The 24557-nt window shown below is 43.4% G+C and overlaps 2 protein-coding genes across 7 annotated transcripts; both read left to right on the forward strand.

The window, feature by feature from the left end:
* The first annotated feature begins 113 nt into the window (after positions 1–113).
* On the forward strand, positions 114–23760 carry LOC129824275 (uncharacterized). Of its 6 annotated transcripts, none has more exons than XM_055883805.1 (13): positions 114–219; positions 4107–4193; positions 5092–5143; positions 11844–11869; positions 12395–12471; positions 13870–14009; positions 14138–14273; positions 17137–17242; positions 17494–17839; positions 18042–18180; positions 19771–19879; positions 22220–22295; positions 22416–23760. In XM_055883805.1, the coding sequence occupies exons 1-13, from the start codon at positions 167–169 to the stop codon at positions 22494–22496; spliced, it is 1428 nt and encodes a 475-aa protein (XP_055739780.1). In that variant the 5' UTR covers positions 114–166; the 3' UTR covers positions 22497–23760. The 6 variants fall into 6 exon arrangements, with proteins under 6 accessions (XP_055739780.1, XP_055739784.1, XP_055739781.1 ...); XM_055883806.1 differs by lacking the exon at positions 114–219 and adding an exon at positions 10814–10895 and having other exon boundaries at positions 4158–4193; XM_055883809.1 differs by lacking the exon at positions 114–219 and having other exon boundaries at positions 4156–4193; positions 11809–11869.
* LOC129824274 (general transcription factor II-I repeat domain-containing protein 2B-like) lies at positions 14306–17007 on the forward strand. The gene is made up of 2 exons (XM_055883804.1): positions 14306–16387; positions 16515–17007. The coding sequence occupies exons 1-2, from the start codon at positions 14571–14573 to the stop codon at positions 16519–16521; spliced, it is 1824 nt and encodes a 607-aa protein (XP_055739779.1). The 5' UTR covers positions 14306–14570; the 3' UTR covers positions 16522–17007.
* Positions 23761–24557: the final 797 nt, after the last annotated feature.

Here is a 24557-nt window from a genome sequence, read left to right on the forward strand (position 1 = left end):
ATTACAACTGGCTATACTTATTTCACCATTTATTATAACTGGCTATACTTATTTCACCGCTGGTGATTTGCATTAAAAGTTGGGAAAAGTTTATATTTTTTCACCACCTCCCACGCCGCCCAAAGGTGAATGGGAAGCGGGTACCATCTGCTAGTGAACACGGGGCATGAGGAACTCCCTACACCTTCAGGAACTTCTTCTTTCTATTGGATACCACCAGTAAGTACCTGATTTCTCTCATGGATCTAGTCTGTCAAGTATGGCTTCTCTCAGAAAGATTTTTATCATTTTTAAGTTTATTAACATCGGTTTCAATCTTATTGACTGTCACTTTTAGCTTGTTTATATCTTTCTCCAATGTAGCAGCTTTTTCGTCACTCATCTCGATGCTTGCCTTCAACTCCTTTAACTAACTGACTAATTCAAGTATGCCCAGTTTGTCATTTATTGACTTTTAACAGATCGGTTTCCACCCTTACCATTCCCGGTGGTGAAAATATTAAATCGTCTGTATCTGTCGAAGAGTCTTGTTTTCTTTTCGGGATTGGTTCCCCTGTTTTACTATCCGTCATGTTTGGTTGTTGCTTGTTTTCGTAATATTTGTCGATATTTTTCTCTAGCCTTATTTGTTTTGTGATCTTATCCAGATTGAAGGTTATAACCCACCCGTTTGTGAAGTGTTAATATTTAGTCTAATTTACCGATATGGAATATAACGTTTTTTTTCTCGAGGTGATCTACCGTGTTCAGTCCGCCATCTTTTCAGAATTCCCTGTGTCGTTTTATTGTCTCCGTGATATTTAGGCATAAGGCCGAGACAATAAAACGACACAGGGAATTATGAAAATATGGCGGAACTACCGGGTTATAGAGCAATTATCACAACATAGGTTGTAATATGGCTTTTCTTTCATGGATTGACTTCCCCGGTGATTTTACCCACACCGCTACTGTAGAGGGATTTGCTCGCCGTGCGCTTTCTTCAGAAAAGCCACCTTTGAGTACCTTAATTTAGGTACAGTCCAATCGGACAAAGTCGTCATCACGCAACTAATAACTTTGCGTACGTAGTGTAAAGATGCTGTATATTCTGTCACTTTTCTCCATAATATGCAAGGTTTCCCTGGTGGTCTGTGCAAGTGCTTCCCAACCTTTTTTTGGTTACTTTACCACCAAGTACACTTTGCTTTGCTCGGAATACCCCTGAAGTACCCCCTCGTGAATTTTACCAGTAGGCATATGGTCTAATGAGTCTTCTCAAGTGCCCCTTGTGGAATCTCATCATGGTATCTCTTTGCATTCAAATTGCCACCAATAAAATGCAATTCTGTTTGTTGTCCATAGTTTATGCCTGCCCATACTATAACCCCACCGCCACGATGGGGTTCTCTGTTTACAACGTTGACATAGGCAAAACGTTCACCCACACAACGCCATACACATGGTCAGCGGTTGTGATGCTGGTGGGATGTAGTGCCAAATTCTGAAAAATGACACTGGAGGTGGCTTATGGTAGAGAGATGAACATTAAATTCCCTGGCAACTGCTCTGGTGGACATTCCTGCAGTCAGCATGCCAATTGCAAGCTCCCTCAACTTGAGAAGTCTGTGGCGTTGTGTGGTGACAACTGCACATTTTAGTGACCTTAGTGGCTTATCTTGGCAAAGGAGAAATGCTCACTAATTGGGATTGAAACTCATTAATGCACAACATTTGAGAGAAATAAGCTTTTATGTGCGTATGAAACATTTCTGGGATCTATTATTTCAGCTCATGAAACCAAGACATTACATGTTGAGTTTATATTTTTAGTCAGTGTAAATACTAAGCCTAATACCTTAGGCCTTAATGTAGGCCTAATTGAATTAAAAACAAGCATTGTTCATAACCAAATCAAAGTTGATTGGTCGTGTACACAGATTTTGATGTTCTTGCAGGTGCAGTGAAGTGCTTGTGTTTCTACCTCCAACAGTGCTTCAATAATACCTAGAGAACAATACGCACATCATCCAACATTTGAGATCTTACTGAATTTCTATAACGTTCTTTTGTACCCTTCTTCCTCCATTTTTGAAGTAACCACTGACGTGACGTAGTTGGATAGGTGAAAGCAAAAGGCTACATAGGCTACAGTATGGATCTTGGTGAAAAAATAGCTTTCATCGGTCCTGTCACAGAGCAGTGGGTAGGCTAGGCCTACTTCCAGCAGAGGTGCGTGGGTAAAATCACTGGGGAAGCCAATCCAGGAAAAAAATGAAACCTGTGTGTTGTGATAATTGTAATTTGCTCTATAACCTGTTAGTTCATTTGCATAGTTCATAGGGTTTAAACACTGTTTCCCATGCTTGTTAAATGAACCATAAACAATTTATGATCATGCACCTGTGGAACTGTCGTTAAGACACTAACAGCTTACAAACAGTAGGCAATTAAGGTCACAGTTATGAAAACCTAGGACACTAAAGAGGCCTTTCTACTGACTCTGAAAAACACCAAAATAAATATGCCCAGGGTCCTTGATCATCTGCGTGAACGTGCCTTAGGCATGCTGCAAGGAGGCATGAGGACTGCAGATGTGGCCAGGGCAATAAATTGCAATGTCCGTACTGTGAGACGCCTAAGACAGAGCTACAGGGAGATAGGACAGACAGCTGATCGTCCTCGAGGGTGGCAAAACCTGCACAGGATCGGGAAATCCAAACATCACATCTGCGGGACAGGTACAGGATGGCAACAGCAACTGCCCGAGTTACACCAGGAACGCACAATCCCTCCATCAGTGCTCAGACTGTCTGCAGTAGGTTGAGAGAGGCTGGACTGAGGGCTTGTAGGCCTGTTGTAAGGCAGGTCCTCACCAGACATCACGCAACAACATCGCCTATGGGCACAAACCCACCGTCGCTGCACCAGACAGGACTGGCAAAAAGTGCTCTTCACTGACGAGTCGTGATTTTGTCTCAACAGGGGTGATGTCGGATTCGCATTTATCGTTGAAGGAATGAGCGTTACACTGAGGCCTGTACTCTGGAGCAGGATCGATTTGGAGGTGGGGGGTCCGTCATGGTCTGGGGCGGTGTGTCACAGCATCATCGGATTGAGCTTGTTGTCATTGTAGGCAATCTCAACGCTGTGCGTTACAAGGAAGACATCCTCCTCCCTCATGTGGTACCCTTCCTGCAGGCTCATCCTGACATGACTCTTCAGCATGACAATGCCACCAGCCATACTGCTCGTTCTGTGCATGATTTCCTGCAAGACAAGAATGTCAGTGTTCTGCCATGGCCAGCGAAGAGCCCAGATCTCAATCCCATTGAGCACGTCTGGGACCTGTTGGATCGGAGGGTGAGGGCTAGGGCCATTCCCCCCCCAGAAATATCCTGGAACTTGCAGGTGCCATGGTGAAAGAGGGAGGTAACATCTCACAGCAAGAACTGGCAAACCTGGTGCAGTCCATTAAGAGGAGATGCACTGCAGTACTTAATGCAGCTGGTGGCCACAACAGATACTGACTGTTACTTTTGATTTTGACCCCCCCTTTGTTCAGGGACACATTATTCATATTTCTGTGGAACTTGTTCAGTTTATGTCTCAGATGTTGAATCTTGTTATGTTCATACAAATATGTTAAGTTTGCTGAAAATACATTTTGTTTTGAATATACTTAAGTATCAAAAGTATAAATCATTTCAAATTCCTTATATTAAGCAAACCAGACGCACAATATTCTAGTTTTTTAAATTTACGGATAGCCAGGGGCACACTAACACATCATTTACAAACAAAGCATTTGTGTTTAGTGAGTCCACCAGATCAGATGCAGTAGGGATGACCAGGGATTTTCACTTTAAATGTGTGAATTAGACCATTTTCCTGTCCTGATAAGCATTCAAAATGTAACGTGTACTTTTTTATGTAATAGAAAGCACAATATTTTCTTTAGGAATGTAGTGAAGTAAAAGTTGTCAAAAATATAAATGGTAAAGTACAGATGCCACAAAAAACTACTGACGTTGTACTTCAAAGTATTTCTACATAATACCCCACTGGTTGTAGTTTCCTGTCTATCAACTTTCCAGTAATGAGTAATGTCACATATCCCTCCAGAGGCAGTCAGTGTGTGTGCCAACAATCTTTCTGCTGACGCTAGACGGCATCAAGACCAGACCAAGGAAGATACTCAGTGAAACACAACGGTATTTTACTTTTATCTTGATATGAGACCATCATTCTAACCTCTCTACTTTATTAACACTTAAGCCTAACATGTCTTGTGCTGTTTTGAACTTTTGATATGTCAAATGTTAAGGGGACAATTTAGTGTTTTGTGTTTCTCAACTGTCTAAAACCCATGTGTGTATATCATCAAGTTTCCCTTAGATGCTGATCCAAGGTCAGTCTGGTTTGTACTGGATAGGGGAAGGATTTCATGTAGTTAAGCTGGTCTTCAAAATCGAATTATATTTGTTACATGTACCGAATACAACAGTCATTCCTTACAATGAAATGCAGTTTTAAGAAAGAAAATAATGAAAGAGCACCAGTAAATAACAACAGCGGGGCTATATACAGGGGGCACCGGTGTCTTAGATCTATACCTCAGAGAAGCCTCTACCAGAAGCTTTAAAGCCCATGGAATGACATGATTAAAGAACGACTCCAGGCAACACTCCTAAACCTGGTAGAAATAAGTAAAACATGTGTGGCCCTCTAAATTTTGAAGTTCTGATGTGCCTTGAGTTTTTATTTGATTTTATTAGGATCCCCATTAGCTGTTGCAAAAGAAGCAGCTACTCTTCCTGGGGTCCACACAAATATGAAACATAATACAGAATGACATAATACAGAACATCATTAGACAAGAACAGCTCAAGGACAAAACTACATACATTTTTAAAAAGGCACACGTAGCCTACATATCAATTCATACACACAAACTATCTACGTCAAACAGGGGAGAGATGTTGTGCCGCAAGGTGTTGCTTTATCTGTTTTAACCAGGTTTGCTGTTTATTTGAGCAATATGAGATGGAAGGAAGTTCCATGCAATAAGGGATCTATATAATACTGTATGCTTTCTTGAATTTGTTCTAGATTTGGGAACTGTGAAAAGACCGCCGGTGGGATAAGTGTGTCAGAGCTGTGTGTAAGTTGACTATGCAAACAATTTGGGGTTTTCAACACATTGACTGCATCACTTATTTTTTATAAGAAACAGTCTCAACTCTTAGCCAAGAGACTGGCATGCGTAGTATTTCTATCAGCCCTCTGATTACAATTAAGAGCAAAACGTGCCGCTCTGTTCTGGGCCAGCTGCAGCTTAACTAGGTCTTTCCTTGCAGCAAAGGACCACACGACTGGACAATAATCAAAATTAGACCAAACTAGAGCCTGCAGGACTTGCTTTTTGGAGTGTGGTGTCAAAAAAGCAGAGCATCTCTTTATTACGGTCAGACCCCTCCCCATCTTTATAACCATTGAATCTATATGTTTTGACCATGACAGTTTACAATCTAAGGTAACGCCAAGTAATTTAGTCTCAACTTGTTCAACAGCCACACCATTCATTACCAGATTTAGCTGAGGTCTTGAACTTAAGGAATCATTTGTACCAAATACAATTTTTTTAAATACATTTTTTATTTCACCATTATTTAACCAGGTAGGCCAGTTGAGAACAAGTTCTCATTTACATCTGCGACCTGGCCAAGATAAAGCAAATCAGTGCGACAAAAAAAACAAAACAGAGTTACACATAAACAAACATGCAGTCAATAAAAAATAGAAAAATCTGTGTGCAAATGTAGAAGAGTAGGGAGGCAGGCAATACATAGGCCCTGAGGCGAAAATAATTACAACTTAGCATTAATACTGGAGTGATAGAATGTGCAATTGATGATGTGCAAGTAGAGATACTGGGGTGCAAAAGAGCAAGAAGGTAAGTAATAATATGGGGTTGAGGTAGTCGGGTGTGCTATTTACAGATTGGCTGTGTACAGGTACAGTGATCGGTAAGCTCCTCAGACAGCTGATGCTTAGTTAGAGAGGGAGATATAAGACTCCAGCTTCAGTGATTTTTGCAATTTGTTCCAGTCATTGGCAGCAAAGAACTGGAAGTGTTGGCTTTGGAGATGACCAGTGAAATATACCTGCTGGAGCGAGTGCAACGGGTGGGTGTTGCTATGGTGACCAGTGAGCTGAGATAAGGCGGGGCTTTACCTAGCAAAGACTTATAGATGACCTGGAGCCAGTGGGTTTCGCGACAGATATGTAGTGAGGGCCAGCCAACGAGAGCATACAGGTCGCAGTGGTGGGTAGTATATGGGGCTTTGGTGATAAAACGGATGGCACTGTGATAGACTACATCCAGGGGCTATTTTGTAAATGACATCGCCGCAGTCCAGGATTGGTAGGAAAGTCAGTTTTACGAGGGTATGTTTGGTGGCATGAGTGAAGGAGGCTTTGTTGCGAAATAGGAAACCGATTCTAGATTTCATTTTGGATTGGAGATGCTTAGTGTGAGTCTGGAAGGAGAGTTTACAGTCTAACCAGACACCTAGGTATTTGTAGGTGTCCACATATTCTAGGTCAGAACCGTCCAGAGTAGTGATGCTAGTCAGGTTGGAGGGTGCGGGCAGCAATCGGTTGAAGAGCATGCACTTAGTTTTACTTGCATTTAAGAGCAGTTGGAGGCCACGGAAGGAGTGTTGTATGGCTTTGAAGCTCGTTTGGAGGTTTGTTAGCACAATGTCCAAAGAAGGGCCAGATGTATACAGAATGGTGTCGTCTGCGTAGAGGTGGATCAGAGAATCACCAGCAGCTAGAGCGACATCATTGATATATACAGAGAAATGAGTCGGCCCGAGAATTGAACACTGTGGCCCCCCCATAGAGACTGCCAGAGGTCCAGACAACAGGCCCCCCCTGATTTGACACACTGAACTCTGAGAAGTAGTTGGTGAGCCAGGCGAGGCAGTCATTTGAGAAGCCAAGGCTATTGAGTCTGCCGATAAGGATGCGGTGATTGACAGAGTTGAAAGCCTTGGCCAGGTCGATCAAGAAGGCTGCACAGTACTGTCTTTTATCGATGAAGGTTATGATATCGTTTAGGACCTTGAGCGTGGCTGAGGTGCACCCGTGACCAGCTCGGAAACCAGATTGCATAGTGGAGAAGGTACGATGGGATTCGAAATGGTCGGTGATCTTTTTGTTAAATTGGCTTTCGAAGATTTTAGAAAGGCAGGGTAGGATAGATATAGGTCTATAACAGTTTGGGTCTAGAGTGTCTCCCCCTTTGAAGAGAGGGATGACCGCGGCAGCTTTCCAATCTTTGGGGATCTCAGACCTTACAAAAGAGAGGTTGAATAGGCTAGTAATAGGGGTTGCAACAATTTCTTCTGATCATTTTACAAAGAGAGGGTCCAGATTGAACATCAGCTGGATTTGGGTGAAGGAGAAGCGGGGCGGGGGTGCAAGTCACTTAAGGGGGTGCTGAGATGTTGGCCAGGGTAGGGGTAGCCAGGTGGAAAGCATGGCCAGCTGTGGAAAAATGCTTATTGAAATTATCGATGATCGTATATTTATCGGTGGTGACAGTGTTTCCTATCCTCAGTGCAGTGGGCAGCTGGGAGCTGGGAGGAGGTGCTCTTATTCTCCACCGACTTTACAGTGACCCAAAACTTTTTGTAATTAGTGCTACAGCAAGCAAATTTCTGTTTGAAAAAGCTATCCTTAGCTTTCCTAACTGACTTAGTATATTGGTTCCTGACTTCCCTGAAAAGTTGCGTATCGCGGGGGCTATTTGATGCTAATGCAGAACGCCACAGGATGTTTTGTGCTGGTCAAGGGCAGTCAAGTCTGGAGTGAACCAAGGGTTATATCTGTTCTTAATTATACATTTTTTGAATGGGGCATACTTATTTAAGATGTAGAGGAAAGCACTTTTGAAGCGCAACCAGGCATCCTCTACTGACGGGATGAGGTTAATATCCTTCCAGAATACCCGGGCCAGGTCGATTAGAAAGGCCTGCTCGCTGAAGTGTTTTAGGGAGCGTTTGACAGTGATGAGGGGTGGTCATTTGACCCTGGACCCATTACGCACGCAGGCAATGAGGCAGTGATTGCTGAGATCCTGGTTGAAGACAGCAGAGGTGTATTTAGAGGGCAGGTTGGTCAGGATGATATCTATGAGGGTATGGTTACAGATTTAGGGTTCCTTGATGATTTGTGTGAGATTGAGGGCATCTAGCTTAGATTGTAGGGCTGCCGGGGTGTTAAGCATGTCCCAGTTTAGGTCACCTAACAGTACGAACTCTGAAGATAGATGGGGGGCGATCAATTCACAAATGTTGTCCAGGGCACAACTGGGGGCCTATAAACAAGCGGCAACGGTGAGAGACTTGTTTCTGTAAAGGTGGATTTTTAAAAGTAGAAGCTCAAATTGTTTGGGCACAGACCTGGATAGTAAGACAGAACTCTGCAGGCTATCTCTGCAGTAGATTGCAACTCCGCCCCCTTTGGCAGTTCTATCTTGTTGGAAAATGTTATAGTTAGGGATGGACATTTCTGGGGTTTTGGTGGCCTTCCTAAGCCAGGATTCAGACACAGCTAGGACATCCAAGTTGGCGGAGTGTGCTAAAGCAGTGAATAAAACAAACTTAGGGAGGAGGCTTCTAATGTTAACATACATGAAACCAATGCTTTTACGGTTACAGAAGTCAACAAATGAGAGCGCCTGGGAAATGGGAGTGAAGCTGGGGGCTGCAGGGCCTGGGTTAACCGCTACATCACCAAAGGAAAAAAGGAAGAGTAGGATAAGAGTACGGCTAAAGGCTAAAAAAACTGTTCGTCTAGTGCGTTCGGAACAGAGAGTAAAGGAGCAGGTTTCTGGGCGCGAAAGAATAGATTCAAGGCATAATGTACAGACAAAGGTATGGTAGGATGTGAGCACAGTGGAGGTAAGCCTAGGCATTGAGTGGTGATGAGAGAGGTTTTGTCTCTAGAGGCACCATTTAAGCCAGGTGCGGTCACCGCATGTGTGGGGGGTGGAACATAAGGGCTTTCTAAGGAATATTGAGCAGGGCTGGAGGCTCTACAGTGATATAAGACAAAAATGTCTAACCAAAACAGCAATAGACAAGGCATATTGACATTAGGGAGAGGCATGTGTAGCCGAGTGATCAAAGGGTCCAGTGAGTAGCTAGGGGAGCTGGAGGCACGGCGATTCAGACAGCTAGCAGGCCGGGGCTAACAGCAGGCTAGCAGATGGGCCTCAGGGAGATGTCGCTACGGGAGAGTTTGTTGAAAAACCCCCTCGGACAGTTATGTCGGCAGACCAATCGTGATGGATCGGCGGGGCTCCATGTCGGCAGCAAAGAGTCCAGGCCAATTGTCAAAAGAGGTAATTGAAGCCCAGGAATTATCTGATGGAATTATTTGACTATCCGGATGAAGGGCCTCTCTCTCTCTCTCTCTCTCTCTCTCTCTCTCTCTCTCTCTCTCTCTCTCTCTCTCTCGATATATACAAGGGATGGGACAAGACAATCAAAACAGACATCCCCACTTCTACGCCATCTTGGTTCATACATTTATTTTTTAGAAATGTTCAGGACCAGTTTATTACTGGCCACCCATTCCAAAACAGACTGCAACTCTTTGTTAAGGGTTTCAGTGACTTCATTCGCTGTGGTTGCTGATGTGTATGTGGTTGAATCATCAGCATACATGGACACGCATGCTTTGTTTAATGCCAGTGGCAGGTCATTGGTAAAAATAGAAAAGAGGGCCTAGAGCTGCCCTGCCGTTAACCACACTTTACATGTTTGACATTAGAGAAGCTTTCATTAAAGAATGCTCTGAATCCACATTATGGCAGAGGTTGAAAAGCCATAGCACAAGTTCTTTCAACAACAGGTTATGGTCAATAATATCAAAGGCTGCACTGAAATCTAACAGTACAGCTCCCACAATCTTATCAATTTCTTTCAACTAATCATCGGCAGTTTGTCTGTGCAGTACATGTTGAGTGCCCTTCTCTATAAGCATGCTGAAAGTCTTAATTTGTTTACAGAGATATAGCATTGTATTTGGTTAACAGTTTGCTAAGAGCTGGCAGCAAGCTTATAGGTCTGCTGTTAGAACCAGTAAAGGCCGCTTTACCACTCTTGGGTAGCGGAATTACTTTGGCTTCCCTCCAGGCCTGAGGACAAAGCCTTTCCTCTAGGCTCAGATTAAAAATATGACAGGAGTGGCTGAACCCAGCTACCATCCTCAGTAGCTGTCCATCTAAGTTGTCAATGCCAGGTTTGTCATTATTGATTGATAACAATAATTTTTCCACCTCTCCCACATTTAACTTTACAAAATTCAAAAACTTGCAATGCTTTTCTTTCATTATTTGTATTTTTTATGCATGAATACAATTGCTCACTGTTCGTTGTTGGCATTTCCTGCCTAAGTTTGCCCACTTTGCCAATTAAATAATCATTCAAATAATTGGCAACATCAAAAGGTTTTGTGACGAATAAGCCATCTGATTTGATGAAAGATGGGGTTGAATTTGTCTTTTTGCCCATAATTTCATTTAAAGTACTCAAGTTTTTCCATTATTCTTTATACCATTGATCTTGGCTTCATAGAACAGTTTCTTCTTTTTGAGTTTAGTCACAAATTCTCCATTTGCAGTAAGTAAGCCAATCAGATGTGCAGCCAGACTTATTAGCCACTCCTTTTGCCCCATCTCTTTCAATCATACAGTTTTTCAATTCCTCGTCAATCAATGGAGCCTTAACAGTTCTAACAGTCAGTTTCTTAACAGGTGCATGTTTATCAATAACTGGAAGAAGCAATTTCATAAATTCATCAAGTGGATCAGACAAAAAAATATTAACATCATCCACGTAAGTCACAGCAGAATCTTTTTTATGATCTCTTATACACTATTTTAGGCCCAGCTGTTGGAACTTTGGCTTTCCTGTCACGGGTTACTAGGAGTGGAAGGTAGGAGTCAGGCGCAGAGAGCAGAGGGTTCAATAATATTGTTAATTTAATTCTCCGGTAAAAACGGTCATGCCAAACACAGGGCGCATACACACTGACCAACCCAGAACACAGGGTAAACGATCCAGAGAAAAACACATCCACAAACAATAGAGAACACAAAATAATCCCGCAAAAATATAAGCGGGCCTAACAGGCTTAAATAGACCAAAATCAAGAAACACAAAAAGGAACAGGTGCAACTAATAAGACTAAACTAACAGAAAAGGAAAAAGGGATCGGTGGCGGCTAGTAGACCGGCGACGACGACCGCCGAGCGCCACCCGAACAGGCAGGGGAGCCACCTTCGGGGGAAGTCGTGACATTTCCTGGATATAGCCACTATAATTGTGATCACTGCATCCAATGGGTACGGATACAGCTTAAGAACAAAGTTCTACAGCATTAGTGAAAATGTGATCGATACATCTGGATGATCTTGTTCCTGTAGTGTTTGTAAACACCCTGGTAGGTTGATTAATAACCTGAACCAGATTACAGGCACTGGTTACAGTGAGAAGCTTCCTCTTGAGCGGACAGCTTGATGAAAACCTGTCAATATTCAGGTCCCCAAGAAAGTAGACCTCTCTGTTTACATCAGATACACTATCAAGCATTTCACACATTATTATTAGATACTGACCGTTAGCTGACTGTTAGCACTTGGTGGCCTATGGCAACACCCCAAAAGAAAAGGCTTTAGATGTGCCAAGTGAACCAGCAACCACAACACTTCAATGACACTTGACATAAGATCTTCTCTAAGCATTACAGGGATATTGAAACGATCTTCTTCATCTGAGGAACAGGAAAGATCGGACCAAAACGCAGCGTGGTAAGTGTCCATGTTAATTTATTATAACTGAACACGAAATACAAAATAACAAAGTGAAACAACGAAAATCGAAACAGTCCTGAAAGGTGCAACAACACAAAACAGGAAACAAATATAACTAAAGTCAGGGCGTGACAGATATGGCTCTGAATATATACAGCAACACCTCCCTCATAAGCATTTCTGTCTCTTCTGTAGATGTTATATCCTTGTATTGCTACTGCTGTATCATTAAATTAATTATCTAATTAACTCTCATAAGTGTCTAATAAAAATGTTATCTGATGTTAGCAAATTATTGATTTTCATTAACATAATCTCTAAGGCAACATATATCGATATGGGCTATTTTCAGCCCTTTCCTGGGTAGCTGATCAGAGAGGCATAATACTGAAAATAGCAAATATAGGAGGACAGTTATGACCATATAAGCTCATCTGGTCTGAGTTAGGATGCTGAAGTAGTCAGGTTTTAATCATGGTGTGATATCTGTGTGTTTGCCCCCCCCCCCCCCCCCCCCCCCAGGTTTGCAATGGGGCTATATCTGGTGGTCCTCTGGGTCTGTGCTGTGGTGCTGCATTCCCTTGGGAGAGCAGAGAAAGGTGAGTGATAATGTGAATGTGTGTGTGTCATCCTTACATGCGTTTACCCTGTAGTGTTGGGGAGTAGCGAATTACATTTAGATCAACTAGTAATTCAACAACATTTTGCAGTAGCTTGGTGGAAGTTGAATTCCAATCAATTCAAATCATGGTAGTGTTTTCAGTAGTTAACTTTTTTTGCCATGTAGTGAAGTAGCTAACTATTGGAACTACACACTTTTTTGTTGTTGTTGCAAATAGGCAAGAATTTTGTTTCTTTTTCAGGTTCAGAACTGCCTATTTCTCACTTGAAACAGCTTTTGTCTTTATTAATAATAGGTCAAATTACACATTTTGTTAAAGATCGAGTGCAGTCAAATGTGATTTTCCTGTGTTTGACATATATTTCCACAATATGAGGATGAAAAAATACTGTGAAATTGTGAAAATTAAGAGCTGTTTGTTTGAGAAGACCACCTGAAATTTGTCCCTGTTTTGGTGGGATGGAGTTTTGGCCTGTCTGGTGACATCAACATGCATTAAATGAGTTTGATAGACCAATAAGAAAGAGTTCCAGACCTCTCCTAGTTTTCAGTTTTCCCCTCCCCACTCAGACCACTCCCAGACACTCCTAGTTTTCAGTTGTCCCCTCCCCACTCAGACCACTCCCAGACACTCCTAGTTTTCAGTTGTCCCCTCCCCACTCAGACCACTCCCAGACACTCCTAGTTTTCAGTTTTCCCCTCCCCACTCAGACCACTCCCAGACACTCCTAGTTTTCAGTTTTCCCCTCCCCACTCAGACCACTCCCAGACACTCCTAGCAAAATTATTGCTTGAGAAATTGCTCTTCACTAAGAAGCTATTTTTTTTTTTTTTTTGACTGCTGTGATTGCTTTCAATTCAATTGAAGTACTTAATTGTTACCCAGAAATGATTTGATATTGAGATAAAATAAATGGCAGCATTAAACATTTAACACCTGATTCCAGAGTGATGTGTTTTTGTAGTCTATGACATTTCAGATTTAGATATGATCATTTTTTTCCCAAAGTAGCTTGGATGTAGTGAACTGCTTTTTCAATGTAGCTTTACTTAATTAAACTACACTGAGTGTACAAAACATTAAGAACACCTTCCTAAAATCCTTCTTTAACCTATCTCATCCCCTTCATCTACACTGATTTGAGGTGGATTTAACAAGTGACATCAAAAAGGAATCAGAGCTTTCACCCAGATTCACCTGGTCAGTCTGTCATGTTTTGTACAGTCAGTTTCTAAGGGTATCTTTAACGTAACTTAACTTCTAGTGTGAAGTAATTGTAACTATGAGTAACTATGATTTCGGAGTAGCTTCCCCAAAACTGTTACCCTGTAGTGTGTGACCATACTGAGCTCTATTTCTGTTTCTGTCTGACAGTAACTCAAACGACTGAAACAAGTTTCTCTGAGAGCACAGAAGGGTTGACTGCTGGGACGGTTACTATAGGGCTGGATGACCAGAACCAAGAACCGCCTCCCTTCTACCCCTGTCAGGATGACGAAACGGATTACAGAGAAGTGAGATCACTATGATAGTCTGTGGTCTCTAATGGCCCTTTCTCAAACCATTTTAGATTTACAATCTCTTTGTCTCTTAAAAAAACGAATCTCACTCGCACTTTCTTTTTCTGTCTCTGATGCGCCAGAGAGTGTACCGGAGGGATTCTCATGGTGTTATGCAGCTGGTTCAGAGCGAGGACTATGAAGACAACGAGGACTATGAAGACACTGACATTGACACCAGCAATGACACCACCGTTCACCCCTGCAACCTATCACCCAGTAAGACAAAACGCACAAAGACCCAAACACACACTCACACACGCATGCACACTCACCGAACCCTCTCTGTAACTCACATGTGTCAAACTCAAGGCCCGCGGGCCAGATGTGGCCCGCCAGGTCATTTTATGTGGCCCGCGAGAGCTTAAAAGTTGAGTGTCTAAAAATAAATACCAAAAAATAAATTAAGAGCGTGCTTTGACCAAAAACTACATTCCCACAATGCCTTTCGACTACGCTAGCCACGGCAGTGTCCATGCCAACGAGTGGAATTGAGATATAAATAATGATCCCAAAATGTCCAGAAAGAGAAAAGTTGATGCAGACGGAAGACTGTTTCAAGAAAGATGGGAAGGCGAATACTTGTTTGCGCTTCAAGGAGAAAGACCGGTATGTCTTTTGTGTTACGAGGCGGTGTCGGTTGTCAAAGAGTACAATCTGCGTCGACATTTTGACACCAAACACGGAGCTAAGTACGCTAAAGCTAGCCTTCAAGAAAAGCAACAAATTGCCCAAGAATTAAAAGGCAAACTGCGGTCGCAGCAGAGTTTGTTCATGAAATCCACAGCCAAAAACGAGGCCGCGGTGAAAGCTAGCTTCATTGTGGCTGAAGAAATCGCCCACGCTTCCAAGTCTTTTTCAGAGGGAGCGTTTTTGAAGCAGTGCATGCTGAAGGTCTGTGAGCAGGTGTGTCCCGACCAGTTACAGACTTTTAAAAATGTCAGTTTATCAAGAAACACCATCGTCGACCGAGTGAAGGAACTAGCAGAAAATCTTACAACACAGCTGGCCGAGGAGACACGCAGCTACACAGCTTTTTCATTAGCTGTTGATGAAAGCACAGATAACACGGACACAGCGCAGTTATCAATTTTTATTAGAGGCGTAAAGTCGGACCTCTCTATCACTGAGGAGCTGTTGGATGTGGCTGCAATGCATGGGACCACGACGGGACAGAACATTTTTGATGCGGTAGAGAAGTCCGTAAGTAAAAATGCATTGCAGTGGGAAAACTTGGTAGGATTAACTACAGACGGTGCACCGGCAATGTGTGGAGGAAAAGTGGGCTTGGTTGGACTAATGAAGGGGAAAATGCAAAAAATGAACTGTCACACGCCTTTGATAACGTATCATTGCATTATCCATCAAGAAGCTTTGTGTGGGAAGGTGCTGGGGATGGAGGACATTGTGACCACAGTCATGAAAACAGTGAACTTCATTCGGGCGCGTGGCCTGAATCACCGTCAGTTCCAGCAGTTTTTGCTGGAGATGGGCTCGGAACACGGGGATGTGCTGTACCATACAGAAGTGCGGTGGCTGAGTAGGAGCAAAGTCCTCAAGCGATTTTTCGAGCTCAGGAAAGACATTGCTCTTTTTATGCAGAGTAAAGGAAAACTCATGTCTGAACTATCAGATCCAAAGTGGATGTGTGACTTTGCTGTGTTGTGTGACATAACCGACCATCTCGCCCAGCTGAATCAGAAGCTGCAGGGACGCAAACAAGTCATCACGCAGATGTCCGACACGATCACGGCTTTCCAGCGTAAATTGGACTTATGGATGTGGCAAGTGAAACAGGACAATCTTGTTCACTTTCCTGTTTGTCAGAGCATGTCAGCCTCATTTCCCGAGACTTTTTCATGTGCTCAGTTGGCTACCAAACTGAGCTGGTTAAAGACTGAGTTTGATCGGCGCTTCTCTGACTTCAGAGCACAACAGTCTGGCTTTGACATCTTTGCCAATCCTTTCACCACCGATGTCTGCACTGCACCCCAACACCTTCAGATGGAGCTAATTGAGCTTCAAAGCGACAGTGGCCTGAGAGCAAAGTTTCAGGATGCTACAATCCAGGACTTTTACCGTCTGCTGCCTCCTGGTTTGATGCCACAGCTTCGACTTCATGCTGCCCGTGTTCTGTCCATGTTTGGGAGCACCTATCTGTGCGAACAGTTTTTTTCCATAATGAATCTGAACAAAAACAAGCACAGATCACGCCTCACGGATGACAACCTCCATGCTGTTCTACGCATTGCCTCAGCACAGGACCTAAAACCAGACATTGACACACTGGTAACGGGAAAACGGTGTCAGACATCTGGTCAGAAAACACACAGGCAAGCATTTTTTTTTTAAACTTAATTAAAATATAATAAAATGTAATTCAACCAAGAAGAAGAACAGTTAAACTGTGTGCAATTTAATGATTGTGCTTGCATTTTGTTTTGTGTTTATCATTTTCAGAACATGATCAATCGATAGTAGAGAGAGAATCCACTTGGTGTGTTCAAGGACAGGCAGCATCTCCTCATCAAAGACTAACCGAAAAACTTGACCAATATAGTTGTGAACTGAGTCAACCTTTATTTTGGTATTTTTAGTTGATTACATATTATTTATGTGTAGCTGCTGTAGTAATTATTTAATGTTTGCAGGTTTATGTGTGTATGCAGACAAATTGTTGTCATCAAACCATCAGTTGGGTGCACGGCTGTGTGCAGCCTTTTTTTGTAAAATGCTACATGTGTCATACATGTTCTTTGCAGCTAAGTTTTATGTTATTTTTCTTTATTCACTTGGACAGTTTGATCCTTCATTAATGGAGTTATGTGGGTTTTCATAAGCTGACAAAATTTAAAAGGATTTATGTTAGAGCTACAAGCAAACATATATTTTCTATGCAACTGTAATTGTCACTTGAATAAGTTATAATAAATAATGAGTTATTTAACATTAAGGAGGAGTTACATTTATTTTACATTACATTCGATTACATTTATAAGTTTCATCTGGCCCTTTGAGGACAGCCATTATGCTGATGTGGCCCTCGGTGAAAATGAGTTTGACACCCCTGCTGTAACTCTAGGTGGACTGCCCCTCTGTCTTATCTACCCAACCAATCAACTCAACTGCTCCTGGAAATTCCATGGTCTCTCCAATGACAGCCAATCCTCTGCCTCTGCCTCTGTCTCGTAAGCCCCTCCCACAATATCCAAGACACACAGAAAATGAAAGGCTTAGCAACAATTATTTAATGTGATAGTAGAAGCTTGTCAATTTATTGGTTATTACTGTGCATCTACCCTTTTACAGTATAATAAAATTGTAATCTAATTTTAGTACATGACACCCACCTTTAATTAAGGTGTCTGCTATAAGTGCTTGTGTGTGTGTGTGTGTGTGTGTGTGTGTGTGTGTGTGTGTGTGTGTGTGTGAATATCAGTGTGTGTAGGAACAATGAGAGAATCTCCAGTGTGGACTGTGTCTCTGAGGTCATGGGAGGCCAGGGAGCCCAGGGATGGCCTGGCGGTGTGGTTCGAGATGTGTCTGCTGTCTGCCAAGGCAGTGTGGGTGACGGCGTCACCTCTTTGAGTCTGACTTTCAAAGTGTCACGCCCTGACGTGTGCTGCATCTACACCAATAAAATGGACACCATAGATATTGAAGTACTGCGCCCGCCCCCCAACATCACTGCCTGGGTCAGAGAGGAGGGTCTGCTGGTGCAGTGGGGTCTCCCGTCCAGCACCACACCTAGATGCTTCCGCTACCAGCTCCAGATCAATGACCTGGTAATACTATCAAATCAAACTGTATTTGGCAAACAGGTTTAGACCTTACAGTGAAAAGCTTACTTATAAGCCCTTAACCAACAATGGAGTTTTAAGAAAAATAAGTGTTAAGTAAAAAAATAGATGAGTATACCAGAGAGTTGTTTAACTCAGTGGTGGCCCTGTTTTTATTAAGAGGCTATTTGTATATGTGTCTTGTGAGGTGAGGAGCTTTACAGAGGGACTGACATACAATGAGACCAACCTGGACCACACACAACGGTACGACGTGAAGATGAGGGTGAGGAAGAATAGTGACTGCAGAGGATCTGAACACTGGAGCAGCTGGAGCAACATCATCAGTGAGTCCGCAGTCATCAATATTATAATGACATCTGGATTAGAGGTCGACCGTTTATGATTTTTCAACGCCGATACCGATAATTGGAGGACCAAAAAAAGCCGATATACGATTTTTATATATATTTGTAACAATGACAATTCCAACAATACTGAATTAACTTTTATTTTAACTTAATATAATACATAAATAAAATGGATTTAGTCTCAAATAAATAACGAAACGTTCAAATTGGTTAAAATAATGCAAAAACAGTGTTGGAGAAGATAGTAAAAGTGCAATATGTGCCATGTAAGAAAGCTAACGTTTAAGTTCCTTGCTCAGAACATGAGAACATATGAAAGCTGGTGGTTCCTTTTAACATGAGTCTTCAATATTCCTAGTTAAGAAGTTTTAGGTTGTAGTTATTATTGATATTATAGGACTATTTCTCTCTATACCATTTGTATTTCATATACCTTTGACTATTGGATCTTCTTATAGGCACTATAGTATTGCCAGCCTAATCTCGGGAGTTGATAGGCTTGAAGTCATAAACAGCACTGTGCTTCAAGCATTGGGAAGAGCTGCTGGCAAACGCAGGAAGTGCTGTTTGAATGAATGCTTACGAGACTGCTGCTGCCTACCACCGCTCAGTCAGACTGCTCTATCAAATATCAAATCATAGACTTAATTATAATATAATAAACACACAGAAATACGAGCCTTTGGTCATAAATATGGTAAAATCCGGAAACTATCATTTCGAAAACAAAACGTTTATTCTTTCAGTGAAATACGGAACCGTTCCGTATTTTATCGAACGGGTGGCATCCATAAGTCTAAATATTCCTGTTACATTGCACAACCTTCAATGTTATGTCATAATTATGTACAATTCTTGCAAATCAATTACGGTCTTTGTTCGGAAGAAATGGTCTTCACACAGTTCGCAACGAGCCAGGCGGCCCAAACGGCTGCATCTACCCTGACTCTGCTTGCACTGAACACAAGAGAAGTGACACAATTTCCCTAGTTAATATTGCCTGCTAACATGAATTTATTTTAACTGAATATGCAGGTTTTAAAAAATATACTTGTGTATTGATTTTAAACATCAGTGCCTTATGGTTAGGTACATTGGTGCAAAGAGTGTGCTTTTTTTCCCGCGAATGCACTTTTAAATCATCATCCTTTTGGCGAAGTAGGCTGTGATTCGATGATAAACAGGCACCCTATTGATTATATGCAACGCTGGACAAGCTAGTTAAACTAGTAATATCATCAACTAGTTAACTAGTGATTATGTTAAGATTGATTGTTTTTTTTTATAAGATACGTTTAATGCTAGCCAGCAACTTACCTTGGCTCCTTGCTGCACTCGCGTAACAGGTGGTCAGCCTGCCACGTAGTCTCCTCGTGGAGTGCAATGTAATCTGCCATAATCGGCGTCCACAAATGCCGATTACCGATTTATTGTGAAAACTTGAAATCGGCCCTAATTAATTCATCGGTCGACCTCTAATCTATTTTTAATATTTTTTTAAAATTTGATTGAGCAGTCTTTTCTGTTGGTTTATATTTACACTGCTGTGTGTGTGTGTGTGTGCAGCGGTGGCCCCGTCTGAATCACACAATCATCTGAACACTGTTGTTGTTGGCATCACTCTGGGGATACCCATGATCCTCCTGGCTCTGCTGCTGCTGATCAGACTCCAGAGGTATTCTGTTGGGTTCATGGGGAGGGAGGAGACACAGAGAGCAAAGAGACACAGACACTGAGAGCAGAGAGACGCAGAGCCACTGAGAGCAAAGAGACACAGACACTGAGAGCAAAGAGACGCAGAGCCACTGAGAGCAAAGAGACGCAGAGCGAGCAAAGAGACGCAGAGCGAGCAAAGAGACGCAGAGCGAGCAAAGAGACGCAGAGCGAGCAAAGAGACGCAGAGCGAGCAAAGAGACGCAGAGCGAGCAAAGAGACGCAGAGCGAGCAAAGAGACGCAGAGCGAGCAAAGAGACGCAGAGCGAGCAAAGAGACGCAGAGCGAGCAAAGAGACGCAGAGCGAGCAAAGAGACGCAGAGCGAGCAAAGAGACGCAGAGCGAGCAAAGAGACGCAGAGCGAGCAAAGAGACGCAGAGCGAGCAAAGAGACGCAGAGCGAGCAAAGAGACGCAGAGCCACTGAGAGCAGAGAGACGCAGAGCCACTGAGAGCAGAGAGACGCAGAGCCACTGAGAGCAGAGAGACGCAGAGCCACTGAGAGCAGAGAGACGCAGAGCCACTGAGAGCAGAGAGACGCAGAGCCACTGAGAGCAGAGAGACGCAGAGCCACTGAGAGCAGAGAGACGCAGAGCCACTGAGAGCAGAGAGACGCAGAGCGAGCAGAGAGACGCAGAGCGAGCAGAGAGACGCAGAGCGAGCAGAGAGACGCAGAGCGAGCAAAGAGACGCAGAGCGAGCAAAGAGACGCAGAGCGAGCAAAGAGACGCAGAGCGAGCAAAGAGACGCAGAGCGAGCAAAGAGACGCAGAGCGAGCAGAGAGACGCAGAGCCACTGAGAGCAGAGAGACGCAGAGCCACTGAGAGCAGAGAGACGCAGAGCCACTGAGAGCAGAGAGACGCAGAGCCACTGAGAGCAGAGAGACGCAGAGCCACTGAGAGCAGAGAGACGCAGAGCCACTGAGAGCAGAGAGACGCAGAGCCACTGAGAGCAGAGAGACGCAGAGCCACTGAGAGCAGAGAGACGCAGAGCGAGCAAAGAGACGCAGAGCGAGCAAAGAGACGCAGAGCGAGCAAAGAGACGCAGAGCGAGCAAAGAGACGCAGAGCCACTGAGAGCAGAGAGACGCAGAGCCACTGAGAGCAGAGAGACGCAGAGCCACTGAGAGCAGAGAGACGCAGAGCCACTGAGAGCAGAGAGACGCAGAGCCACTGAGAGCAGAGAGACGCAGAGCCACTGAGAGCAGAGAGACGCTGAGCCACTGAGAGCAGAGAGACGCAGAGCCACTGAGAGCAGAGAGACGCAGACACTGAGAGCAGAGAGACGCTGAGAGAGCACAGTCTCTTTGCTCAGAGGCCGCGAGCAAAGAGACGCAGAGCGAGCAAAGAGACGCAGAGACCCTGAGAGCAAAGGGACGCAGAGACCCTGAGAGCAAAGGGACGCAGAGACCCTGAGAGCAAAGGGACGCAGAGACCCTGAGAGCAAAGGGACGCAGAGACCCTGAGAGCAAAGGGACCCTGAGAGCAAAGGGACCCTGAGAGCAAAGGGACCCTGAGAGCAAAGAGCCGCTGAGAGCCACTGAGAGCAGAGACGCAGAGCCACTGAGAGCAGAGAGATGCTGAGAGAGCACAGTCTCTTTGCTCAGAGGCCGCGAGCGTGCAAAGAGACGCAGAGGGCGCAGAGAGACGCAGAGAGACGCAGAGAGACAGAGACACTGACATTAAGACAACGTATTAATAGAGTAAGTGCAGAGGTGTTAGATTCTAGCTTCTGTCTACAGACCGCACACATTTTCACAGTGACACTGCACTTCCTTCCAACGAGAGAGAGCAGAGCGAGCAACTGAGAAAGAGAGCAACTGAGAAACTGAGAAAGAGAGCAACTGAGAAACTGAGAGAGTAAAGAGAAGCAGAGAGAAGCGGAGCAGCGACAGAGAGCGACAGAGCAGCAGAGAGAAACGGAGAGCGACTGAGAAAGAGAGAAGGAAACCGAGAGAATGGGAGGGACCAGAGAGAAACGAAACATTTACAAAAAATAGACACCCAGAGAAAGATAGAGAGAAGACGACAACGTATTAATAGAATAAGGGCAGAGGTGTTAGATTTTAGCATCTGTCTACAGACCGCACACATTTTCACAGTGAAAACAGAACTTCCTTCCAACAAGAGGTGGAAAACACCCATTTATTCTTAGAAAACAACAGAAAGGGGAAGACAAATTCCTGTGTGGTTGAACAGTAACTGGCAAGAACAATATGAAAACAGTATACGGTTTAAATGTAATGATATAACGCCATGGTATTAGTGGTGTGATTCCCTGAATGACTGTGGTGTGTGTGTGTTCAGGGAACGTCTGTTTCCCCCCATCCCTGGTCCCCCACTGAAGATTAAACACCTCTTGGAGAGAGACGACCTACTTCAGGTGAATAAACACACGCACAGAGCAGAAACATTTATGTTTACTTTTGTAAACTATCATATTCCCTCTCTTGTGGAGCTAACAAAACTCCTCTCCTTCTGGTTTGCACCGTTTGTCCCTCAGGTCCTGCCGTCCAAATGTGTTGAGGAGATCACTGTGGTGGAGGAAGCTGAGGAAACACCTGTCAATATGGCCTGTTTTTAAAGTAGCCTTGTAAACAGCAGACTGAAGCTTGCGGGATCAGACGGCTTTGCTCGGCTGTTTAAAGCCCTGTCATCGTTAGCCCCTAGGCCGATCTGTAAGAAGGATCCCCTTAGCCTATCAGAGGTCAAGATGCAGTCATTATTATTTATTAATACCTATCCAGTTCTTTCAGATCTACAAGAAGTAGGACAAGGAGAGTGTGTGCTTGTAGGGCAAGTGTGACCTTCCTGGTCCCGCCCCTCAAGTCCGTGAGTCAACACAGGAAGGAGTAATGGATGGATAGTTATTTTATTTCCAAAGCTGCGATCATGGGACACACACACAGTATGGATGAATGATGAGTAGTAGACGGAATATAAACAGCACTCCTAAAGAAGATGCATTCTCCAGTTAGATACCAACTTCAAAGAGGGAACTTTAACTAGCATAAAACCCACATGGCAAATAACATATAAAGAGTGGCTTATTTGACGCCAAACCAACAACATTAGTTGCTAATAACATAAATTGCTCATGTAAAATGTGGATTTTATGATGTAATGTCAACTTTGTACATTTCTATCTCAGGACCATTCCATTTTCAACTCACCCACAGCAATTCTCCATAAATTTGCTGTGGATTACCCAGAATCCCATACTTTTATCACTGAGTGTATTAGAGAATGTAAACACACTAATCCACCAGGAGGTGGCATAATACCAATTTTATGCAGGAATTTAACAATTTAATCGCACCATTACACAAGCAGTTTCCTTGGTCAGATATGTTGGATTCTAGATTGAAATATACTTCTTCATGTTACATACTATAAATTATTGATGACTTTACATGTACAATGAATGTATATGTTTGGGTAAATAGCGGATAAGAACTAGGTGGATGGAAAGTTAATCAGTGGGTCCTATGGAGGGAGGCAAAGGGCAACAGTCTGGTTTCAGTCAGTGGTAAAGTAGGACAGCTGTGGATTAGGGAGGAGTGAGAAATTCGGCCCGAGGTCAGATGAAGTGAGAAGGAATAGTCCTGTCACACACGCAGACTTGCATGCCTACAAAGGTTCTAGTAGGAGGCGGGCCATAACTACACCAGTGAGAGGAACCAATTCAGTTCCTGACTAGCAACAGTGATGTTGGCTGTCTAGATATGCAAGGAGGTGACGCCTCCTAGTACGAGGTTATAAAGATATGTGCTTGTGTAAACATGTTTTTGTCTTTGCGGCTGTTTGACGTTTGACCCAGTGGGGGAATAAACTTGGTTTGAGCTTTTCCTAGTCATCCGTTTCAGTTTTTACTCTGTTTGTTTAGAACCTAACAGGTCATATCGTCAGGAAAAATGATTGACCTTGATGATGTATTCCCCCCCAAAAAATGCTTCCTTCAGATTGAAATAGTAAAAAGTACTGTCAGACTGATTTGTAATATTGTCCTAGCCCAAATGAAAAAAGTAAACATTGGCTGTTGATTACATAACTTTGTTTGTGACACGGTGGGGTTCGCGGTCCAAAAACGTTTGGGAACCCCTGGTGTAAGTGGATACTACTCCAAAGTAGAAGCTAAGCATATGAAACGGACATGCATTGTCCTTATGTGCTTAGCTTCTACTGCGGAGTAGCATCATCCACAAGAGGCTCTGCGGCCCCTTAGCTGTCTGCTCCCCCATGACTGTAGTAACAAGCTCATGGCAAATTATATGGACATTACCGAAAAGTGAGGGAAGAGGTGGAATACTTTGATAACCCTCAACAGTTGGTGTGCACTTGTAAGGGTTGTGACCTGCTTCACAATGACATTAACGTAAAAGGTCAGAGGTTATGACGGTACCAACAGGGGTCATTTATGCTCCAGGTAGAAGTTGCCCATCATTTGACCAATTACCAACAATGCAAAACTGACCTCCGATATGATTGTCTAGGGCAAATTCAAACTAGTCTGGGGGTCAAAAACTGAAATGACAGTGTCTCAAACTAGTGGACAAAATAACAACAGCAAATGACAGTGAGTGTGTTACTGTACTCAGATGAAGAAGATGCTAAGCTACAGGACTGTTTTGCTAGCACAGACTGG

Source organism: Salvelinus fontinalis, chromosome 26, assembly GCF_029448725.1.
Source record: "Salvelinus fontinalis isolate EN_2023a chromosome 26, ASM2944872v1, whole genome shotgun sequence".
In the NCBI taxonomy this organism is placed as follows: domain Eukaryota; kingdom Metazoa; phylum Chordata; class Actinopteri; order Salmoniformes; family Salmonidae; genus Salvelinus; species Salvelinus fontinalis.